Here is a 23,926-nt window from a genome sequence, read left to right as displayed (position 1 = left end):
GCTGCTCTCACAGTAACCAGCAAGGAACAGATCACACTCTGGAGAGTTTACCGGTAGCCTTTCTAGACTTGCGCAGTAACCCCACATCCACTCAGGAGAGCCTGGTCTCAGCTCCACACTGCGGGTTCTGGTCTCAGGGTGAGAACTACCAAGTTCTTCCCAGTAAGTCCCATCTGCTCCAGGATGCAGGGCTTTGTTAAAAATGGGGATTTCCTATATCTAGATTGTGGGTAGAGGAAGGGGAGATTATGTCTCCAAGCAAGAGAACAATAAAATCCTAAAAACCATAGTCAAGTATAGATCGGACAAGAATGAGAAAATCTGGCTGATGACATGGCTCGGTAGATAAGAGCAAGTCCGGCTCTTCCTGAGGACAAAAGTTAAGTTCTCAGAAGCAACCCTGGGCAGTTCACCTGTGAACTTCCGACCCTCTTCTCATCTCGGAGGACACTGTACAAACTCATACATACAGATCTTAAGTTTTTCCTTTTAAAAGAATGAGGGAATCATCAAAAGGTTTTGTGTGTGTGTGTGTGTGTGTGTATGTGTGTGTGCACGTGAGAGAGATAGGGGGAGAGAGAGAGAGAGAGAGAGAGAGAGAGAGAGAGAGAGAGAGAGAGAGAGAGAGAACGTGTACACTTCAATTAACATTTTTCTAGGGTTTGGATACTCTGGAAGCAGTCATGGTGTTTTGCTCAAGACAATACTCTACCAGCAAGACCAAGTACAAAGAGAGCTAGGCCCAACAGTATTTGTCCTAGTGGAGGGACTTAACAGTTGTCTTTGACTACAGACGTTTCAATGCAAAGGTTAGTGGACACCCTCCTTCCTAATTTAGACACAGCACCTGAGTCGACAGTAGTTGGGCCACCCACCCCGGACTGGGTCGAGGAACTAAGTGGGAACTCCGTATTTCTTCATGATCATTTTAGAGGGAATGAGCCTTCCTTGGAGAGCGGCAGCTGGGAAGACAGAAGCACAGGACTCCGGGGATCTGGGAACCCAGCACAGTGGTTCTCCTTGCTCCAGTCCTATAGGCAGGTCAGGAAGGAAGGATGGGAACCCGCCTGCAGCTCACTGGCCCTGACAGACCAGTGCAGTGCTGTAGACTGAAGACCATTGCTGTCGCTGTCTCCCTCCGAGACAGGGTCTCACTGTGTGACCCAGACCAGGCTTGCAGGTGACAAGAGCTCATCTGTTTAATGTTCCGAGAAGCCCAGTTTGGTTTCCGGTATCCACGGATGTACAGTGAGGCCCACCCTGGTACCAGGCCGGGTACCAGTTAAGACAGTTGACACGGTCACACACGGGGCCCTTTGCAGCACGTCATTTTTACCATGTCTAATTACGCGGACGTGTGACTGCAGATGCCGCAGTCATCTGATCCCCCAGAGTTTACAAGCGACTTGTGAGCGGCCTGTGCGTGGGTCCTCTGTGAGGGCGGTGCTCACTCCTGACTGCTCAGCCATGTCTCAGCACCCCCAGGTTCCTAAAAACTTGAAGCTGTGTGAGGACTGACCGAGGACAAAGCAACAGGGATGACAGTCACAGAATGAAAGGGGTTCACACTTCCATGTTTGTGTGATGGGGTCATTTCCTTACCGTGAGGCCACTCAGTGTCACCTGCACTCGTTCCCACTCCCTGTGTGTTTTCAGCTATGGATCCCAACAATTTTAAACCCACACTTGGTCAACTGTTTTGACTGTTTAAATGTAATACGATCCAGGCTCCAAATACTTGAGCCTTTTCATGACGTGATTGTCAGGTGAACAAGATATTCTCATGACGTGATCGTCAGGTGAACTAGCTATATTTGGTAATTTCAATCACAAAATAGTATTTAAGTTTTAGATAGCACCAACCTGCAAACAACAACAACACACACACACACAAAGGGAAATAAAGAAACCCCACCAAGAGAACTTTCAGAAACATAGTTTTTATTCTCGCTGTCCCTTCTTGCTGCCCAACAGACTTCGAAACGCTGGACTCAGAAGCGTGACGGTTCTGGACAACTGCTGAATTATATTGGTTTAAAAAAATAACTACAATACACATTTATTTCTTTATTCCTTTTAAAGCAGCATCCCCTGCTCACATTTTGTAATAAAAATCTAAAATATTTCTAGTAGTCCCAATATTTACTAAGTGTAGGCTTCCTAAGATTTTCCAGAAATAAATGCACTGGAATTTTAAATAAAATGACAAGTAATCGTGATCACAGCAAAATGGCTGCTTTTGAATTTTAACAATTCAAAGAGAGAATGTGCCAGGTAGCCAGGGACTCTCACCTGACCCTTAAGTTACTCGCAGGCCTTAAAGACAGGTAGCTACTACTCCTGACAGCATGGACTGTTCTGCACCAGAACACCGAGAGTCAGTGGACAGCGTGTACAAAGCTATGCATGTCTTACAGAGCTGTGCTGCTGTGGGAATAAACGAGCCCTATCTTAAGCCTTAGCGACCAACGAATGCTGTTAATGTCCCACAGCTGCCTTTTCACTGAACTAACAGCTGCTCGGTCACCTATGGCTAAGTGGTCGCTGCTGCTCCGGACAGCCTAGGGTTTCACGCCTGCAGACTCAGCTGTGAGTAACTGCTCTGACACAAAGGTTTCAATGAAAAAGCAAAAGACCGTATTAAAACAGGAAACCAGTAAGTCCGGATTATACATACTTTCTTTATCTTAGAGAAACCCAAACCATGGAGTACATGGTAAACCTTCTTTGACCCGATTAGAGACTAGAGAAAATGCCACAGGCTTCTGTCTCCTACATTACATGATTCACCTGAGATACGGGGATCTGTAGGGGGAAAGTCAGTCTCAGGGCACCTTACAAATTATCTGCTTAATTTGCACCATGACTCGTATTTTTAGCTTCCAAGTGGCAGGCACGGTCTTTAGTTGCCTGTAGACGGTAGCTTAAGAAAGAATTTCATGAGAAATCCCTGAAGACCGAATCGTGTGTGAACCTCCCAGACGGCCTCCACCACCAGGAGACCTGCTTCTCACAACAGGGAGGTCAGAGAAGTGCTGTCCCTACGTGGTGGAAACAAGCCGAGTAATTCTTCTTTACAGCACTCCCAACCCTCCCGAGCTACCTGCACTGGACAACACTGTCTTCCTGCGGTAGCTAGGCAGTTATTGCATCTGAGCTGGAGAACATAGCAAGATCTCTGTATCCAGCCTCCTCACCCCTGCACCAGTAAAGCCCATACACAGCCAGGGGCCTTTGCCGCTGAATACCTTTGAAGCAAGTGAATTGCAGAAACCCATACATCCCACATAAATTAAGGCAGCTAGTTAACGTCATCAGTGAGATGAGCCCTCCACCGCGTCCGTCGGCTTTGATGAAAGACGGCACAGCCAGCAGCGGTGCTACAAAAGCAATGCTCTCAGGAGAGACATGGTTCCCTAGGAATCCTCATTCCACCTCCATCACGTCCATCACAGTGCTCAGTCCTCAGGAGAGACACGGCTCCCGATGAATCCCTGCTCCACCTCCATCACAGAGGATAAACATGACTCACTCGCTGAGACGTTATTCTCAACAACAGCTTAGGTAACTAAACCTCTTCAGAAAGTCAGTTCAGAATCAAGATGCTGAGCAAGAAAGGGTGATGGAGTCATTAGGGGAGTACCCAAGGGATTTGATGCTACCCAGTCTCCAACCCCCCTCTCCCCTGCCCCCCCCCGCCTGGACTTGCTTCCTTTACCCCACTGAGGGCTTTAACCACACTGATGAACTAACCACGAACAGGGCTGGCCTTTGCCACGGGTCCGCCATGGAGTGTGGCACCCCTGGAAAGCAGAATTCCACTCAGCACTGACAGCCACTGTTCCGGATCTTCGGTTCATTGGCAAACAATGACACTAATGCTATCGAAGGGAACGAACATCACCAGCAAAGAAGGAACGCACACTCCTGCTCTTCACGTGTCCACTGACAGGATCAGAAGTCTGACATTTAAAAAAATATTTAATAAAAATACTCTAGGTTCTACAAGCAGCTTTCACGGTCATTTCTGAAACTCAACTCACCATCACCCTGTTAAAATAATGCCTGTCCTCTTGTTAAAAAAGAAGTCCTCGTGTCACAAGAAAAGTAACCGACATTTGCACAAATGTCTCCCTGCGTGTGTAAAACAGTGGCTACCGCCTCTCAGCACAGTCAACCTTGGCAGATGCTGGAGGGAGGCAGACACGTCCTCACCCTGACAGAAGCTCACCTTCCCTGCCCTGGGATCTGTGTGAGCGCCTGACAGGAAATCCTAACGCTGAGCTCAGCGTACTTCTCCTTCAGTTCCTTAGGACCGGCACGGAAACCGTCTTCACCTAGAGCTGTGATGTCCAAACCAGCAGGGCGAATGTTCTAGCAGCAGCTACAGATGGCTTTTTCTTTTTACTGATTCAAGACCCATGCGCTTTGCAGTGAAGCAGGGACACCGAGAGTGACCTCCGGCTGCCGCGGTGCGGTCAGTGCTACGCAGCTCTGGCTGGATTAGTGTTGTAGTGGGGAGCTCAGCACGTGGCGGGATGGACCTCAACATGCACGTAGGCCGTGCAGTTAGGAGGGAATGTCCGTTCCTTGTTCCAGTACCTTGTATAATAAAGTTAATAATAATAATAAAAAAAGCCGAGCGATTCCAGTAGCAGTCTCAGAATCCGACCCTGTAGAAGTTCCTCGGGCTGGTGAGTGTCTGGTGCTGACGCCGCCAGCTCGCAGAGGCAGCTACCTGAGTTCTCGGCTGCGGGACTGTGCTCATCACTCATAATTTCCCAGCTTTCATGTACGTGGGGATGGAGCCACGCTGAGTCAGCCCTTCGAACCTTTTATAGGTGTAATTGAGAAAAACCCAGTCTTTGGATTTGTAGTCGGGCTCCGCGGCATTCGGCACCGGCTGTAAGATGTCAGACTCAGGGAAGTCATCGAAGTTGGAGGTGTCGTCGATACTCTTGATTTCTATCGGGATGGCTGCTGGCCTTTCCCTGAAAAAGACAATTCATCAGCCACGGTGAATCTTCTTGAACTCTTAACTCTCCAACAAACCGTTCTTGAAAGCCTTGCCCCCCACTGCACGGGACAGGAAACCAAGGGTGGCTGCTGTGCATCTGAACACAGCTATGTGGGTGTCAGGACAGCTGAGGTGACTTTCTACTAAAGCGTTTGCGTTTACTTGTAAGTTTCACACTCTGCATGAAGACACTCCTGCTTTCCCCTGCAGTCCTGGAGACTGAACACAGCTGGGCAATACTCTTCCGCTGACCCACAGTCTCCTCAACCCTTCACGCCAATTTTTTTTTTTTAAGAAGAAAACACAAGACCCAATGAGAGGAAAATTAGAAGAAAAAGAATTTTTACTCTTTTTACTTATTCGTTTATCTTTTGAGACAGTTTTTCTCTGTGTAGCCTTGGCTGTCCTGGAACTCACTTTGGCCAGGCTATTCTGGAACTCACAGAGATCTGCCTGCCTCTGCTTCCCAAGGGCTGAGATTAAAGGTGTGTGCCACCACCCTGGTTATATGGGGACCCCAACCCATAACCCTATCTTCGTGGCTACTTTGTAACTGTATCTTTGCTACTGTTATGAATCATGATGCAAATGTGTGGTTTTTAATGGTCTTAGGTGATCCCCATGAAAGGGTCGTTCAACCCCCCAAAGGGTCATGACCCACAGGTTGAGAACCCCTGGTCTAGACAAATCAGAGGCACACGAACCACCAATCAAGAAGCTCATTTTTCTCAGCCCAGGCCTCAGAACATACCTGATATGCCCCCAGTCTACACCCTCAAAGAAGGGGTGACCTTTGATCTCTTCTACACCACCATTCCCAATTCTGTTTTCAGAATCAGTACAAAATCTGGAAAAGGAAACCAATTATCAGTCACATCTTTCACTTAAAACACTCTAAATGTACCACTTCAAATGTTTTTAGGGAGCATTTTCTTACTGAGTTTACTCTGGATTTAGATATCCCATCAATATTCCGGAGCCATTTCTCTTCATCTCTCGTAACAATATTAAAAACAGCGTTGACACACTAATGATTATTTTAAGACTTTCCCCACTTCGTATACTAATACGGTTTCTCAATGCTGCTCAGTGTCTTCCTGTGAGGTGATTTTTTTGAGACCCGTGTATGGAGACATGGGAGTGTAACATCCATCGCCGCTGCTGAAGACTTACATGACTTCCGACTTTTCACTACTAAAATAACACAAGAAGCATGTCTAACTCTTTGCCCCTAAGTGGTTATATGCTCTATTAAATCCTAGAAATAAAACTGCTGGTCGAAGGTCATGTGCAGTTTGATAATTTTACACAATATGCTGCCGGCTGGGTTGTCACAATTCATATCCTGCTGTGGGGTGTCTGTGCACCGTGTGAAGATCTGGTGCTGTGACTGGGGTGTCCTGCTGTGGGGTGTCTGTGCACCGTGTGAAGATCTGGTGCTGTGACTGGGGTGTCCTACTGTGGGGTGTCTGTGCACCGTGTGAAGATCTGGTGCTGTGATTGCGGTAATAAAAAGTAGCAATAGCTAGGCAGGAGGCATGGGTGGGACTTCCAGGGAGAGAAAGGAAGAGGAAGAGAATCTAGGCATGCAGGAGAAGCCAGGAGACACGGAAAGGAAACAGGAGGTACAAGAGAGGTAATGCCACGGGACAGAACATAAATTAATATAAATGTGTTAATTTAAGTTATAAGGACTAGTTAGGAACACGCCTAAGCTACAGGCCCAGATTTCAGTACTAAGAAGTCTCTGCGTCATTCATGTCATTTTGTAGGGAATGAGAAACAGTAGTTAGGAGCACTTGCTGCTCCTGCAGAGGACCTGGGTCCACAACCACCTGTAACTCCAGTTCCAAGGGATCTCCTAGCCTCCATGAGCAAGTGGTACCCACACACTTACATATAAAAATGATAAAATCTTTTTTAAAGGTTTGAATTGTGTAAATCCTTTATTTAAACTGACCAGATCAGCGGCATTCTCCCCCACACACCAGCCCTGCCTCCGAGAAATGGATCATTTGGACCCTAGGAAGTTTTAAGTCACTAACCTGAGAATCAAGTCCTTGGCTTTCTCAGAGACGGGCACTTCTGGAGGAAACGCCAGTGTCTCCTTCCAGCTCATAACTTTTCTGTATGTCTCCTGGGGCGTCTCGGAGCAGAAAGGTGGGAAGCCTGGGCATCAGGGAAACAGAATGTATCAGCATTGGTGATCAGTTCAGCCAGACCTACAGGTACACACAGTCCGAGCACTCTGAGGTGACACCAGCGTGCACCACTTTACCATAACATTTACTAACAAAGTCCCGCCTTGTCTCATCTTAACCCTTCACCTTAAACCCTTCCTTTGATAAAGGAAGCCAAGCTAAATGATTCTTTCCCTGCCATAGGGTCCCTGGGCAATTTATTGGTTATTTATCAATATGTATTTAACACTGAAGAATGTGGGAAACAGATTCAAAACGCTGTTATTTTTGCCTTTAATAGCTGTAATAAGTTCAAACAATGGTACCAAAACAGATAAGTATCACACACATGAACATACATATCACACACATGAACAGACATGTATCACACACACGAACAGGACTTACCTATCAGCATTTCATACATGATCACTCCCAAGGACCACCAGTCACACAGTTTGTTGTAGCCAGTCTGCATGAAGACTTCCGGAGCAATGTAGTCTGGCGTTCCGACTGTGGAATACGCCTGCAAAGGAGCAGCTTGTCAAACTGGCACTCTGAACCTCTCAGGAGTGTGGCTCACTCACTAGAGGAGGAGGTTCTCACTTATTGGTGCCTTTGTGTGTCACATGTAGGACTGGCTGACAGGTGCTGAGTCAGGCACTGCATACAGAACATAGGATTCTGGGCCAAGGAGAAGCCCCTTGTCCACTTCAAAAGGAAAGAAAAAGCTGCGCCCACTGGGCCTGACTTCCCTGCTCACTACTCCTGTGAGCTACCATTGGAGCCCCCGCTTCTGCTCACCAAAGCTCCGGGTGGAAGAACCTACAACAGTCTGACCTGAGGCTAAACCAAGAAAACACACTCTGTAAGCTCCCTTCCTTAGAGCTCAACTCCAGCGCATCACATCAGGAGCCATGTGCATGTTCCTCCTCGATCCACATCAAATCCTATAAAATGAGCCTTAAAGCTGGCAGCTCTCCACAGGGGCACTATCGCAGAGCCACTGAAAATGTGATAGCAGGCGGCACTTCAGGGACCAGGGGACAGAAAACTGGCAGTTGGTGGGCTGAAGGGATCCCCTGACCGACACGGATGAACTCACTTCTCCCTTGGGAGCCACTGGCCCACGAGGATGACTCTTGGTAGGAAACACAGACATCCTCTGCCGTGTTTTTGTTTATATTTTAAGATGGGGTCTCAGTATGAAGCCCAGGCTGGTCTCAGGACTCAGGACGCCCCTGCCTCAGCCTCTTAAGTAGGGAGTTACAGGGGAGCACCAACGCCTGCCCCTCAGATAAGCTGTTAAGCAGTATTCACTTCTCCCCTTTTAAAATAGGAAGACTGTAATATTTTCTCAGATGTAGCATCTTATCTAAAACGACACATTCAAAAACAGAATGACGTTTTCTCCTTAATGCACGACTGGACACATTTATAAACGGTAAAATTTACTAGAATATCAAAGTTTGCAGCTACTTGGGCCAATAAGCAAATGAGCCCAAAATGCAAAAGGTGCCAGGCTGTGGTCTAGCACGCCCCAAAGGAACACAGAGTCAGCAGCTTTGTCATTGCTGACTAGAACTGAAAAATGAGGTTTCTGCATGTGCTGGGCGCTCTGTAAGAGACCAGGAAAACAAAGTCAGAGCTACCTTCCTAGCTGCAGATGTTCACACCACAGTTAATTAACTCCCAGCTGCAGACGCTCACACCTCAGTTAATTCCCAACTGCAGATGTTCACACCTCAGTTAATCCCTAGGGCAGATGTTCACACCTCAGTTAATTCCCAGCTGCAGATGTTCACACCTCAGTTAATCCCTAGGGCAGATGTTCACACCTCAGCTAATTCCCAGCTACAGACATTCACACCTCAGTTAATTCCCAGCTGCAGATGCTCACACCTCAGTTAATCCCTAGGGCAGATGTTTACACCTCAGTTAATTCCCAGCTGCAGATGCTCACAACTCAGTTAATCCCTAGTGCAGATGTTCACACCTCAGTTAACTCCCAGCTGCAGACGCTCACACCTCAGTTAATTCCCAGCTGCAGACATTCACACTTCAGTGAATTCCCAGCTGCAGACGCTCACACCTCAGTGAATTCCCAGCTGCAGATGCTCACAACTCAGTTAATCCCTAGTGCAGATGTTCACACCTCAGTTAACTCCCAGCTGCAGACGCTCACACCTCAGTTAATTCCCAGCTGCAGACATTCACACTTCAGTGAATTCCCAGCTGCAGACGCTCACACCTCAGTGAATTCCCAGCTGCAGATGCTCACAACTCAGTTAATCCCTAGTGCAGGTGTTCACACCTCAGTTAACTCCCAGCTGCAGACGCTCACACCTCAGTTAATTCTCAGCTGCAGACGTTCACACCTCAGTGAATTCCCAGCTGCAGACGCTCACACCTCAGTGAATTCCCAGCTGCAGATGCTCACAACTCAGTTAATCCCTAGTGCAGGTGTTCACACCTCAGTTAACTCCCAGCTGCAGACGCTCACACCTCAGTTAATTCTCAGCTGCAGACGCTCACACCTCAGTGAATTCCCAGCTGCAGACGCTCACACCTCAGTGAATTCCCAGCTGCAGACGCTCACACCTCAGTGAACCATATACATGAAAAGAGGAAAGGCCTCGGAAGCAATTCTTATATTCACTACAAAGGGTGAGAGACAGCCATGAAATTAAACATTAGGGGCTAGGATTGCTTACTGAAGCACTGCACCACTGCCAACAGCCCAAGCTTCCTGTTCGCTTGGCTAACCTTAAAGATTGGTGGTTGTTGTAACAGGAGTTACACCGCCCCAGGTTACAGAACACTCCTATAGGAGAAGAGGCGATGTCTCCTCTGTGGTTCTCTGTAGGTGGTGAGGAGACAAGGCTATGGTTATGAGAAAGTCCAGGGGATCCAGCATGTGACCTGAAAGGCCAGTGTGGTGGCTGCCACTCCGTGAGGCCCTCTCCTTCAGCCATGTACGCTGGGCTCGACTGCCCTTTAACATCTGCCTGCTTCTAGCTCAGATTAGGAAGAGGCAGCTTTGAGAAACCCCACCTGTCTCAGGAGGGAGACCCCAGATCACCCCACAGACAGTTAACCAAGCAGAACTGCAGTGTCTTTTCCAAGGCCACGGACACCAACAGCATAGTGTAATCCTGCAAGGTGGAGGCCAGCAGGCCGGTCAAGTGCCCAACGGTGACCATCGTGGGCAGCAGCTAGTAAGGCTGCAGACAACAGAGCGTGGCTTCAGCCACAGCTAAATGCATGGGCGGCATGAGTGGAATCCATGATCAGCTCCTGGCTGGGCCAGGGGGAGGAGACACAGGCTCAGCCCATGACAGCCCAGACAACCGGCCAGCCTCCGCAAAAAATTTCTGCCACAGCCCTAACAGAGGAATCTCAGCAGCTTCTCCTCTCAGGAGCCACCCACCCCCTACTCTACCAAGCTTCTCGCTTTTCTGAAATCCTCCTTAACAAAACACACTGCGGCTCTGCCCACTCCCACACGTGTCTGGTCCTTAACCTTCACTGGCAGGAGAGGATGGACAGTGTGTCCCCGCTGACCTTTGGTGACCCTAGGGCTTCGGGCCAGGCACAGCTGAACCCAGAAGGGTCCCCATCCTGCTCCGCCTGGGAAGGAGACACCCGAGTCCGAGTCTGCGGGGCCACTCACCAGTTGTCGCCTGTTCTTCTTCCACGTCTCTGCTTTCCGCTTGGAGTTCATGTTCTGAAACGCTGATTTCAACAAGACAGAACCGCAGTCAGAGGGCAAACCGGCAAAATATAGAACCGCACCCCAAATCATCTAAACCACGGGCAACTCAGGGGAGGAGGGAGCCTTGCTTCCTCGCAGAACTAGGGTTCAGAACTACAAATTTCTAACCAAAGGAGACAGGCGAACTCACAGAAGTCGCTTGGGGGGTTGTGTGAGAGGTTCCTATAAAATTCAGTCCTGTGCGCTTTCTTCAGCCCTGTGCACAGACCAAAGTCAGACAACTTTACGTGTCCCTAAAACGACAAATTCCAGTCAAGTCAAATTACATTAACTGTGAAAACGGAAAAGCCTTATTATAAACTCCTTTAATGCAATCATTATAAGAATTCTTAACTTAAAACACAGATAGCTGGGGGGCTGGAGAGATGGCTCAGAGGTTAAGAGCACTGACTGTTCTTCCAGAGGTCCTGAGTTCAATTCCCAGCAACCACATGGTGGCTCACAGCCATCTATAATGAGATCTGGTACCCTCTTCTGGCATGCAAGCATACATGGAAGGAATGTTGTATACATATTAAATAAATCAATCTTTAAAAAAAAACACAGATAGCTGGAAACATGAGGTTATGCATGTTTGATAATTTTTAAAATATGGAAAATGGAGCCGGGCGGTAGTGGCGCATGCCTTTAATCCCAGAACTCGGGAGGCAGAGGCAGGAGCTGTGAGTTCGAGGCCAGCCTGGTCTACAAGAGCTAGTTCCAGGGCAGGCAACAAAGTGACAGAGAAACCCTGTCTTAACAAACCCAAAATAAATAAATAAATAATGGGAAATGGAGATTTTTTTCAAAAGCCACTTCCCGTGACGTTATTCCAGAACAGTCACTTTCGTGCCTTCTCCGAAAAACTTAGTTAACCCCAAACAACCTAACTATGGCTGCTATCTGCAGCCAGGAGCGGGCGGTTTCTCACAGCATGAGAAGCCCGAGGACTCGCTTGCTCCACACATGCCTTGGCATCCAGTAGGAGGTTGTCTGGCTTGATGTCCCGGTGGATGAAGCCCAGCTGGTGGATTGCGTCGATGGCCAAGACAGTCTCTGAGATGTAGAACTGCGTCTCCTCTTCTGTCAAGGTGTCCTTCTTCATCAGCAACGTCATCATGTCACCTGCGCGAGGCAGAGGGCCCAGAGACTGCAGACTGGTGATGCAGCTCCTCTCCCGGCACCCAGCCCAGGTTCTCACTGTCCTCACACCTCCTCCTGCTCTGCTCACCACAGGGGTCAACAGCTTTCACCTTTGCTGGTGTGAGACCAGAAGCCTCAGTCGCAGGCCCACTGTTCACGAATGCCAGCAACTGTCTGGAATCCTAGTGCTGGCGTGATGGGCGTGTGGTAGCCCACACCCAGTTAAGGGGACCTTCTGCAGACTTCCTTCTTATGTACAGACTGTGCCAGATTTGCAGGTTTATGACTTTCCCCATACCTCAAACCACCCTGCAATGTGCATGCAGCGGGGTCAGCGGGGAGCACTTGCCGTTATCGTGGGAGGAGCAGAGGTGAGCACAGAGTGAACAGGCCCACCTAGGGACAGAATTCTGTCTTTCTGAATACAGGCTATTTCCTTAACTCTACAGTGTGCTAGACAGACAGTGAACAGGCCCACCTAGGGACAGAATTCTGTCTTTCTGGATAAGGCTATTTCCTTAACTCTACAGTGTGCTAGACAGACAGTGAACAGGCCCACCTAGGGACAGAATTCTGTCTTTCTGGATAAGGCTATTTCCTTAACTCTACAGTGCGCTAGACAGACAGACAGAGTGAACAGGCCCACTTAGGGACAGAATTCTGTCTTTCTGAATACAGGCTATTTCCTTAACTCTACAGTGCGCTAGACAGACAGACAGAGTGAACAGGCCCACTTAGGGACAGAATTCTGTCTTTCTGGATAAGGCTATTTCCTTAACTCTACAGTGCGCTAGACAGATAGACAGAGTGAACAGGCCCACCGAGGGACAGAATTCTGTCTTTCTGAATACAGGCTATTTCCTTAACTCTACAGTGTGCTGCAATGAACACACAATAGGGGCATATAAAATGTCATCCCAACTCCTTCAAAGTGGCATGATTTGTGGCCAGATCACCTTCCATTACTCTGGAAGTAAATACTGAAAACTGGTGGCTGTGTATAAACTCACTAAGTCGGTAGTAAAACTAGCTGACGTGATTACTGCCTGTGCCTTTGAGCTCAGGTCTGTAACCACCGCTACTCACCTCCAGGAAGAAATTCCATGATCAGATAGAGATTCCGCTTGTCCTGAAAGCTGTAGAACATCTTCACCACCCAGGCACCGTCTGCTTCCACCAGAATGTCTCTCTCTGCTCGGATGTGAGCCACCTACATGAGTGTTTTGAAAAGGTAACTGACCCGTTCCAACGACCCACCCCTACCAGTCACGCAGGAGCACAGACACTCGTGTGCTTGTTAAATATGCAGAACCGAGGGAGCCGTTTACTTTAGCTCATCTCCTTAGCCTCACGGGTGAGCAGATTCTATAACCCTGCAGAGTGGTGGATTCCTGTCTGCTAGGATGGGCTGGTGTTCGTTCCTACAGGAGGAGACAGGAGTGCCCATGGAATCCCGTGTCTGTGCTCCCAGCAGTCACCAGGAGAGGGAATGTGGTACCCGAAGGAAGGCAGCCATCAGAAGGAGACAGCAACCATCAGAAACTAAAACCTACCCAACTTTCTGACCTTGAACAGAACCACCGGAAAGTAATGGCTTCTGTTGTCTGAGGCCCCAGCCTGTGTTGTTTTCTTTCTTTCTTCCTCCCTCCCTTTCTTTTTTTTCTTTCCTTGTTTTGGTTTTTCGAGACAGGGTTTCTCTGTAGCTTTGGAGCCTGTCCTGGAACTAGCTCTGTAGACTAGGCTGCCTCAAACTCACAGAGAATGCTGGGATTAAAGGTGTGCGCCACACCGCCTGGCTCTGTTATTTTCTAACAGCAACTGTGCAAACTAACACAGAATTTATAAAGCTGGAGAAACTGGAATTTGAACCTACGCATTGAAAACACCAAAACAGACTATAAATTTAGTAATCTCTAGCAAGCTGGTTTCTTTCTACGATTTCCAACACCAGCACTGCTCTGAGTCCTCTCACAGAGGCCCCTGGGGAGACACACCTGCTCTTTCTCGAGCATGTCGGCTTTCCTCAGGATCTTCATGGCATAGATGTGTCCTGTGTCTTTCTTCTGGACCAGCCGCACCTAGAGCACAGACATAAGTGTTGGACAGCAGAGTAGCTTCCTTTATTGAGCCTTGGAATTTACCATCGATAACATCAAAGAGATCACACACACACACATACACACACACAGAGTAGGGGTCCCTTGAGCTTACTATTAGCTGTGAATGACCTTGAACTTCTGACTCTTCACCTCTCCCAAGTGCTGAGGATACAGAGGTGTGCCACCACACCTGGTTTCCATGGGGCGGAGTCAAAAGCAGGGCTTTGCGGATACTAGGCAAGCACTCTTAGCAACTGGCCTGTGACCTCGGAGCCTAGGAACTACATTTCAACACAGTGCAGCATCCACTCTCAACAGTGGTGTCGTAAACAAGGCAGCTCACCTCTCCGAAAGCTCCTCTCCCGATCACCTTCAGAGACTCAAAGTCATCCAGGCCAAGTCTGGTCCTCTTCAGGCGTAAGAACTCTGTTTCTTTACGAGCATGCTGTGATCGGCGTAACTTTTTCTATCAAAAATAGAATTTAAAAAGATTATTTTAAAGAAAGCCTGTTTCAAAGGCATGGATACTGTCAAAAGATGATACACACAAAAACAAAGACAGGCGGTGATGGTGCAGCCTTTAATCCCAGCACTGGGGAAGCAGAGGCAGGTGGATCTCTGTGAGTTCAAGGCCAGCCTGGTCTACAGAGTGAGTTCCAGGACAGCCAGGGCTACAGAGAAAGCGTCTTGGAAACCAACAAAGGCAGAGCAGCTGTAGAGACAGCTCAGTGGCTAAGACTGTGATTTTCTTGCAGAGGCTGCAGCCGCCTCTGGCAGCCACACTCAGCTCCAGGGCATCGGGTGGTGCTGGGCTCCTCAGGCCCTGCGCTCTCCTGCACAAAGCTGCACTCACTCATGAACATATCATTTTAAATAAATGACAGGAGAGAGGTATGGTATCTTAATTAAATATTTCTCTGTAATCGATTTGCCAATGTCAAGTATTTATTAATTAAGGGAAGAATACAACAGTAATAAGAAAACATTTTTAAAACAACTTTTAAGTCTGTACCCTTGAAAGCAGACATTACAAGCAGGCTTTTCTTTTTTTTTTTTTTTTTTTTTTGGTTTTTCGAGACAGGGTTTCTCTGTGGCTTTAGAGCCTGTCCTGGAACTAGCTCTGTAGACCAGGCTGGTCTCGAACTCATAGAGATCCGCCTGCCTCAGCCTCCCGAGTGCTGGGATTAAAGGCGTGCGCCACCATCACCCGGCACAAGCAGGCTTTTCAAGCAGACTTGTAGGTAGACTACATCATCCTAATATCTTTATTTTATGTGTACGTTGCTGCCTTCTGAGTGGTAACTTAACTCACAAAAAATAAATATTAGATAATGCAAATGCCATGAGTATTCTGATATGTGTTATTTTACAGAATCACTGAGTAGCCCAGGCTTGACTGGAACTCATGGCTGTCCTCCTGCCCCAGATCCTAAGTGCTGGGATTACAGGCATCTGTAACCAGGCTCTACTTCCTCAGACACTTATTTTTACTTTGTCAGCAAATCTGCCTCGATTAATTGACTTTCCCAGGTGCTGTCACAGCTGCGGAACCCTGTGACCTGCAAAGTCACACAACAGTAGTGTTTCCATGGAGATTTATTTAGAGTAAAACTGATTCTTGCATAAATTTCAGCAAACTGCATGAAAGTTCATAAAACTTTCTAACCACATGAAATTACAAAATAAAAATTACAAAGTATCATTAAAATATCCAAGCTAGCTGGGAATGGTGGCACACACCTTCCATCCCCACACTCAGGAAGCAGAGGCAGGTGGGTATCAGGGAGTTCCAGGTCAGCCAAGACTATAGGGATACCCTGTCTCAAATAACAATCCCAGAGAACTCAGACAACAATGAGGACACAAAGAGAGACTTACATAGATCTAATCTACATGGGAGTAGAAAAAGACAAGATCTCCTGAGTAAATTGGGAGCATGGGGACCTAGGGGGAGGGCTGAAGGGAGGGGAAAGGCAGGGAGGGGAGCAAAGAAAAATGTAGAGCTCAATAAAAATCAATTAAAAAAAAAGGTGCATGCCAAAAAAAAAAAAAAAACCCAAAACCCAAAAACCAAAAAAAAAAAAAAAACCAAGCAAACAAAAACCAAACCCACCCAAGTCAATACTAACACAGTAACACTCTGATTCAGCAAAGATAATAAACTAGGAACTATTTCTAAGCAACATTTTGAACTACCCAAATGCTGCACTTAGAAATCATTCACTTTCTTGTTCTAACCTCATTGGCTCCTCACCTAATAAAAAAATCAAGTCCAGGACACAGGGACAGTTCCCAGAAGAAGCAGCACACAATGGGAAACAAAACCACTACAGGTATCCACTCCTGCTCATGTCTGAGGGACCCCATCAACCATTCAGAGGCTGAGCTCAGGACACAAGTCCTAACACTCCATCAGCTCAGCACACTGCTCCAAGCGAGCCACTCACCTGTCCTGAGCCTGCTTGCCTGTTGTAGAGTTAGGTGTCTAAGTCTGCGTATCATCAAAACAGGACTCTAATACTTGTAGCAGAGGTAGGAGCAAAGCAATAAACTTCTTCAGCTCATACAGTTCAATGAAGATACACTGATATTTTAATTTTAAATTTATTTTATTTTATGTATATGGATATTTTGCCTGGATGAACGTCTGTGTACCATGTGAATGCCTGGTGTCCACAGGTCAGAAAAAGGTGTCAGATCCCCTGGAATTCAAGTTACAATTGGCTGTGAGTTGTCATGTAAGTGTTGTGAACTAAATCTGGGGCCCCTGCAAGAGCAGCCAGTGCTTTGAATCACTGAGCCACCTCTCCAGCCTCCAGTTTGATTTGTGGTGTGTGTGTGTGTCTTTGGCTAGGAACCAGGCAATAAAGGAAATGAAGATTTATCAAATACTGCTTTATATGTGTTACTGTAAAAAGCAGACTGGACTTATCTTGGGGCTTTGGAAACTTTAATCCTTTAAATAGACAAATGCAGCTAAAATCACATTTATGTTTATATGCTGTGGAATATTAGTTTAAGATGTGTTATATTCATTTATGTTGTGGCTTCAACCAGTTACGGAGTCAGAAGAAAAGGAAGGAATATAGAACAGAGAAAGGTAAGAGCTCAGAGGCAAAAGATAGATGGGATAATTTAAGTTATGGAAAGCTGGCTGAGGCCAGGTGTTCATGATTAAGAATAAGTCCCCATGTACATATTTAGGAACGGAGTGGTGGGCCCCCAAAGAGCAAAGAATAAAAATAACCAACTACATTTTGGTGTACCAACATGAAGCGCAAATTATCACAGGGCCTGAGAAAGCTTTAAAAAAATGGACACGCTCCTTTAAGAGAGTCCGCCTTACAGCGAGCCCTTGAACAGCCAGTACATTAAGTGGGGTGAAAAGCAAGTCCCATGGCACAAGCATCGGCATTCCGGAGCTCTGGGGGTGAACGCAGTTCCCAGTCATGTGCCTCTGACCAGACCTCCGGCTTTAGGCTTGGCCTACACGGACCTGAGAAGCAGGCAGAGCCAGCTGCTGAAGCTGGTAGAGGTTGTTGCTTAGCAGTTTAAAGGTTCTTTTAGTCAACAAAAAGACTAGCAATACATAGCAAAAGAGGTCCAGTAGAAAAAAAAAACTGTCAATAGGTTCCACTGTGTTTAACAATGTGTACAGGTGTAAGAAAAAAAAAGGATATAGGCAATCATAGAAAAAATAAATGTTTAAAAACAATAAAGTCATTAAAGAGAGAGTGGAGTAATATAAAAGAAGAAGGCAATGTGGGATGGGAAATTCACAGGGAGTCTGAGTCCCGAGTGCTGCTGAGGAAAGGGCAGCTGCCGGGGTGTGGGATGGAAGGACTCCTGAAATAAACCAGCCTGGGTAGTCTAAGAATGTCTTAACTTTAAAACGGAATTCAAAATATGCACTGCTTTGGGGAAGAAGGTTTGCTTGTATTTCCACAGGAAACGAGAGGCTGTGGCTTCCTTCAGGATTGATATAGATCAGGTTTGACCAGGGAAGACCCGAATCTTGACAGGAGATATATCAACAAAGATTACAGCTGGTCTTCCCAGGACTTGGCCACTATCTCAATTTTCTCAGGGACCCCTTAAGGATGCCTTCACCCACAGACAACAGGATGCGGTCTAGAGAAGATGACGCCCACATTCCAAAGAGTTGGGGGTACAGATGTTTGATATCATTTAGAGGAATATAAGATAAAAAGACAACTATTAATCCCAGATATTTTACATTGGCATGGATTTTGGTATATTGATACAAATTTAAAGTTATTTTTATTACACTGTATAAATATTTCTATTCTTATTTAGGGCATTGTGCTTATGTAGCTCACTCAAAAATAATGTGTAATTAAGAAATGGTTAGTAGTTAATCTATAACAATCAAACTTGTGATATTAGGTATGTTTTCAAGGCTAAGTAGGTATATTTTAAATAGATGATTTTCAAATACTTCAAAGACTTACAGAACAAGGCATTTAAGATGTTTAATAAGCTAAGATTTCAATGCGACACATCTGCTCCTGGCAGCACCAATATACTTCATAAAAGGATGATGGGCATCAAAGAAACTCCATATGGAGTTTGCTTTCAATGTGAAAAGGACACAGGAAAAAAGACTGCTGAGCTTTGCCAAGACAAGGCAGGAGAGTCCTTTGAAATTCCGCCTCACAGGAAAGTCTGCTAGATAGTCTAGGCCTGCAAGCTGAAGATGGGTACCCCAACACTGCAGAAGAACTTTGGGTGACTGCCAAATGTCTGTGCTGTTAGGTAGTATTACATCCTTCTGGGGCCTTTGGTGGTGCTAAAGACTAAACAGAGTTATAGATTTCCTTAGCTAGGCTAGAAAGTAAATTAGGTATAAAACTTTGGAATTACTAAGATAGATAATGGAATATTTTCTCTGAATTTGCTAACTGCAAACACACTGAACACAGTAACTCTTTCTTGATGATGTTTACGTTGTATGTGGTTTTATTGTGTTAAAGTTAAAACCTTTCATTTTTATTTAGACAAAAGGGGGAGATATTGTGAAATCTTAGCTGAAGGTGTGTGACATTTGTTTATGCTGTGGGATGTTTGCTGAATGACACAGATGATGCAGAGCTGAGTTGTGTTCCTTCAGGTCGCATTTGTTTAACTCTGTGAAGCTGTTCCTTCACCTGTCTGAAACACCTGATTGGTCTAATAAAGAGCTTAGTGGTCAACAGCCAGGCAGGACAGGTGAGGCAGACATGCAGAGGGAGTAAACAGAAGAGGGAAGCAAGAGAGGGAGGAGGGGAAAAGGAGGAGGAGAGAAGGATGCCAGGGGCCAGCCACCTAGCAACACAGTCAGCCACAGAATAAGAAGAAAAGAGATAGAGGTTAAAGAAAGGCAAAAGCCCAGAGGCAAAAGGTAGACGGAATAATTTAAGAAAAGCTGGCTAGAAACATGCCAAGCTAAGGCCGGGCGTTAATAAGTCAGAACAAGTCTCTGTGTATTTATTTAGGGCTGGGTGGCGGCCTCCACAAAGTGAAAAGTAACAAACAGACAACTACATCTGCATCATTATAAAAGCAGAGATGGCCTTCACAGCCCAGTGCGTCCCATGTGTTCCCCTCTCCCAGGAACCCAGCACCCGCTGCTCTGTGCATGGGGTGGCAGCTCTGAGACTTAGCTTGATTTAAGGTCCAGAACTAGAGTTTTCTCTTAAAGGCCACTTGGTGGCACTATAGCACTGTATAGCGCACGGGCAATAAAAGCGCTTGTTTTAATTTCAAATTGCACATAATAAATGCACATGTGCTGAGGATCTGCAGACAAGAGTCTGCTAAAACCCAAAACAACAACAGCAACACCAACTTACAAGCACTGAGTTTCTGACAGGTTCTCCTGTCTGCCAGCACCACAGTAGAACCCGGGCCCCAGGACAACCTATGCAGTGACTTTAGCCTGTCAGGCGGCACTGCAGTCCAGTGGTAGCTGAAGCAACATCACATTTTTAAAGCCATGAACAGCACTTACTGTATCTGCTCAGAATGTGTACTGAAACAAGAGCCCAGTGCTAGTCCTTCCTTTCCCAGACTAGGGTAAGACCTGAGACAGACGACTCTTCACGGCTCTCTCCTGCAGCTTAAATCACTTATTTTCATTTTCCCATTAATAAACATTCATTCTTGATGACTCTTGTTAATTAACAAATATCCTGTCCCTGTGTTTTGAGGCAATCCCATTTTGTAGCTGGCAATCTCTTGCATCTCCCTCCCCAGGGCTGGGATTAGAGACTCCATTCCTTTCCGAAGGGATCAGATTCTCAGTCAGCAGCATGCTCAAGTATCTATAAAGCAGCTAAAATATTTCAGAGTTCTGAGATATTACAGGGTTCAGCTAACCACGTCATGTCAGCCACTGCTGTACACAGCCACACACAGTTTAAGGACCTCACAGCTCACCCGTGGACCACTGCACAGACATCTTCTATTACAGAATGAACTAAGGAAGAGCCACACTTGAAGGAAACTCAGTTGGTAAAGTGCTTATCTTGCAGATACAAGGCCCCGAGTTTAGTCCCCACGGTTTATGCAAAAAGGCCAGGTGTGGAGGCACACACTTATCTCAGCACTGGGGAGGCAGAGACAGGTGGAGCTCTGAGGCCAGCTGGCCAGGTCAACAGGGAAGCAGACAGCACTGGACTAACACCCCAAGTTATTTTCTGGCCTCACATGCACCCCACATCCACACAAACAGGCATAAGAAAATTTTAGGTTTATACTTTTTGAAGAAACATTCTAATAATAAAATTGAATTTGTTTTGTTTTATACACAGCATAATCAAAGTCCAAGCACAGAGCCTAAAATAAACACACAGGGATTTTAAACGCTCTCCACAGAAAAAGTGGGATGCTTAAAAACACATATTAATAGCCAACGACTTTGAGAAGCAAAATGATTTGACATTTTCTACAAGTTTATTTACAAGAACTAAGAAAAACATTAGTGTCCACCAGGGGGCGCCAAGGGCCGCTACAAACAGACGTTCCCGGGCAGTTCTGGACTCCCAAGTTGGGTTTAAAACTCTTTTATCACTTGGCAATATTTCTAAAAGTAGCTTTAAAATGTTTAGACAAAGCCCAGACTTCCAGACCTTGTACAACTGGAGCCTGGCCACACTGGGCTAACGCAGGGACGACTGCTCTGTACCCTGTCCTCTAACACAGCAGATCCTGAGCTCTGAGATCTGACAAACGGCAGGTCGTCATTAACAAAGAGTGAGAAGAACAAATGTATTAACAAAAACAAGCAAACAAACAAAACCTATTTCTTCCTCCACCTCCCCCCTTTCCTTTTTCCCCTGTGGCAGGGTCCTGCTATATCCTGCAGGTTGTCCTTCAATGTATGGAGTATCCACTGTGCTTGGCGGGGCATCTATCCTGGCAACCTTTCCCTAGACTTTAAATTAAGATCCTGTGTTTAAGATTGTTGTTCTGACCAGGCAGTGGTGGTGCTCGCCTTTTATCCCAGGACTTGGGAGGCAGAGGCAGGAGGATCTCTGAGCTCAAGATCAGCCTGGTCTACAGAGAAAGTTCCAGAACAACCAGGACAACACAGAGAAACCCTGTCTTGAAACACCAAAAAATAAATAAATTAAATAAATAAATAAATAAATAAATAAAAGACAACAGAAAAAAATTCTGTGTGAGCCCAATCATTATAGCTGTAATATTAATGAGGAAAACTAAGGGAGATGTGCTTGCCTTTCTCTATGGACTAGGATGCAGCCTTTAAATTACTCTTCTCACTAAAATTTAACAAGATAAAACAAGGTTTTCAGACTCTTGCTAATTTTACGTAAATATCTTTACCCTTCCCTAGCCTCCGTAGGATGTCGGACAGAAGGACAGGCACAGCGAAGGAAGCTGTGGGCGCTGTAGCTCACTGGGCTCCAAGCCTCACCTGGTGGTCAGCGTGACCCCTTCAGGCCCCTTGCTGACCGCTGAGGGTCGGTCAGCCTAGGCTGTGACTCATTCTCATCCGGAGAATAAAGCTTTTTTTTTTCAGTAACTGCCCTAAAGTTAGTTCTTCACGCCTTCAACTTCCCTTCCCTTCCTACTGCCCTCTTTAACACTCTCGCTATTCTGCATGCACAGCTGCTGGGCCACACACAGTGCCAGTCCATGAAATAAACTCTGCCCATCAGTTCAGAGTCAAATCAGTTGCTACGTTCTCCACAAAACCTTTTCTGAGCTCCTGTATGGGGGGGTCTGTGTATTTTCAAAGTTGCTATATTCCATGATGTATATGTATTTTTCACTTGTTGGAAGGGGGGCTGCTGGGACTCAAACCACTGCCCACCACTACTACCTAAGTATCCGGCTCTGGCAGGGAAGCCCACTGCCCACCACTACATAAGTATCCTCTCCGGCCCTCTGTGTGCTCTGGCATGCGATGCTGAGTGAGGCAGGATGCAGTCTCTGTCTCTGGGAAGATGCTGATCTCAGACTATCACAAGGACAGGAAGAGTGCCAGTGTAGAATGTAGGGCAGGCAGTTGAGCGATCAGGGAGGATTTCCCAGTGAAGCGAGATGCTGGGGAGGAGAGCGAGCTTCAAGAGGCAGAAATAGCACCTGAAAAGGGCCACAGATGAGCAGGGAGAAGTCACAGCAATTCGGGATTGGTCACTGCTGGATGGGATGCAGCCCACCAGTAAAGAAGCCTGCACTGCATGGTATTAACTACCCTTCTACTGGGATGAAACACCGCAACCAAGGTAACTCCTGAGACGCTGCTGCTTGTGCTCACAGTCCCAGAGGTTCAAGTCCAACGGCATGGCAGCAGAAGCAGGAAGCCGAAGGAATCGTGAGCCACAAGCAGGAAGCAGAGAGCGCAAACCTGAAATGGTAATTCTTGGAACTCTCAAAGTTAGCCTCCGGTGACACACTTCCTTCAGCAAGGCCAATCTCCTGAGCCTCCCAAACAGCACCACCAACCACAAACACAGAGGCTGGGGGTGAGGAGAATGCTGGGGGCGGGCGGGGAGTGTGCAGGGGGGCGGTGTAGGGGGCATGACATCTCGCTGAAGCCATCACAGGCAGGAAGGACAGCCAGCCAGACTTGTTTGCAGAATGCAGAAAAACTGGGGACAGGAGGAAGAGACCATTTCAAGACTCAGTGAGATGCAAGAGAGCCTAAATTAGGAAGTAAACCATTAAAGAAATATTCAGAAAAAAAATGTAAGAAGACAGAATCAACAGACAGGTCCAGAGCCTGCCCCAGAGCAGGGTGAATGGACAGTGACCAGAGCCTGCCCCCGTCTCCCACACACAGAACACGGTCGATGGACAATGTCTAGCACCTAACCCTGTCCCCCACACCCAGAATGCTGTGGATGGTATTCAGCAAATGTGATGTTCTTGGGGACAAAGGCCATCTCCTCCTAAGGTACCCACAAAGGCAACACAGTAAGAAGTCATATTCAGATGGAGAAACCTACACAGCCAAGTCACAGTCAGCCGACACCATTAGTACAGACGGTTACGTTACCTCCTCATCTGCCAATCCTTCTTCTTCCATGGCCACTTCTAATTTCTTCTGCCTTTTCCAAAGGAAAAAATAATTAGATTTCTAAAATATTCTTATTTCCATTTGAGAACTACAGTTATTTATCCAAGCCAATCACTGGGCATGTGCTAAGAAAATCTTTCACATTGGACCAAGATCCAACTATTCACTATGATCGGGATTCTTTTC

General features: G+C 46.6%; 1 protein-coding gene across 3 annotated transcripts in view; it reads right to left on the bottom strand.

Moving 5' to 3' along the window:
• Positions 1-2,054: 2,054 nt before the first annotated feature.
• The window catches only part of Stk38l (serine/threonine kinase 38 like), a 63,676-nt gene continuing 41,804 nt past the window's right edge, over positions 2,055-23,926 (bottom strand). For 2 of the 3 annotated variants that reach the window (XM_050164706.1, XM_050164705.1), the window contains exons 3-13: positions 23,720-23,771; positions 14,537-14,659; positions 14,089-14,172; positions 13,181-13,304; positions 11,922-12,076; positions 11,103-11,205; positions 10,871-10,932; positions 7,606-7,723; positions 7,063-7,186; positions 5,769-5,864; positions 2,055-4,991 (exon numbers count right to left, since the gene is read on the bottom strand). In XM_050164706.1, coding sequence (XP_050020663.1) covers positions 4,772-4,991; positions 5,769-5,864; positions 7,063-7,186; positions 7,606-7,723; positions 10,871-10,932; positions 11,103-11,205; positions 11,922-12,076; positions 13,181-13,304; positions 14,089-14,172; positions 14,537-14,659; positions 23,720-23,771 — 1,261 coding nt within the window. In that variant the 3' untranslated portion in view covers positions 2,055-4,771. The remainder of the gene's footprint in view (positions 4,992-5,768; positions 5,865-7,062; positions 7,187-7,605; positions 7,724-10,870; positions 10,933-11,102; positions 11,206-11,921; positions 12,077-13,180; positions 13,305-14,088; positions 14,173-14,536; positions 14,660-23,719; positions 23,772-23,926) is intronic. The other variant, XM_050164707.1, reaches the window with a different exon arrangement.

This window comes from Alexandromys fortis, unplaced genomic scaffold, assembly GCF_014885135.2.
Source record: "Alexandromys fortis isolate MF-2015 unplaced genomic scaffold, M_Fortis_MF-2015_v1.1 scaffold_153, whole genome shotgun sequence".
NCBI lineage: Eukaryota > Metazoa > Chordata > Mammalia > Rodentia > Cricetidae > Alexandromys > Alexandromys fortis.
This window is presented reverse-complemented; position numbering and strand designations above follow the sequence as displayed.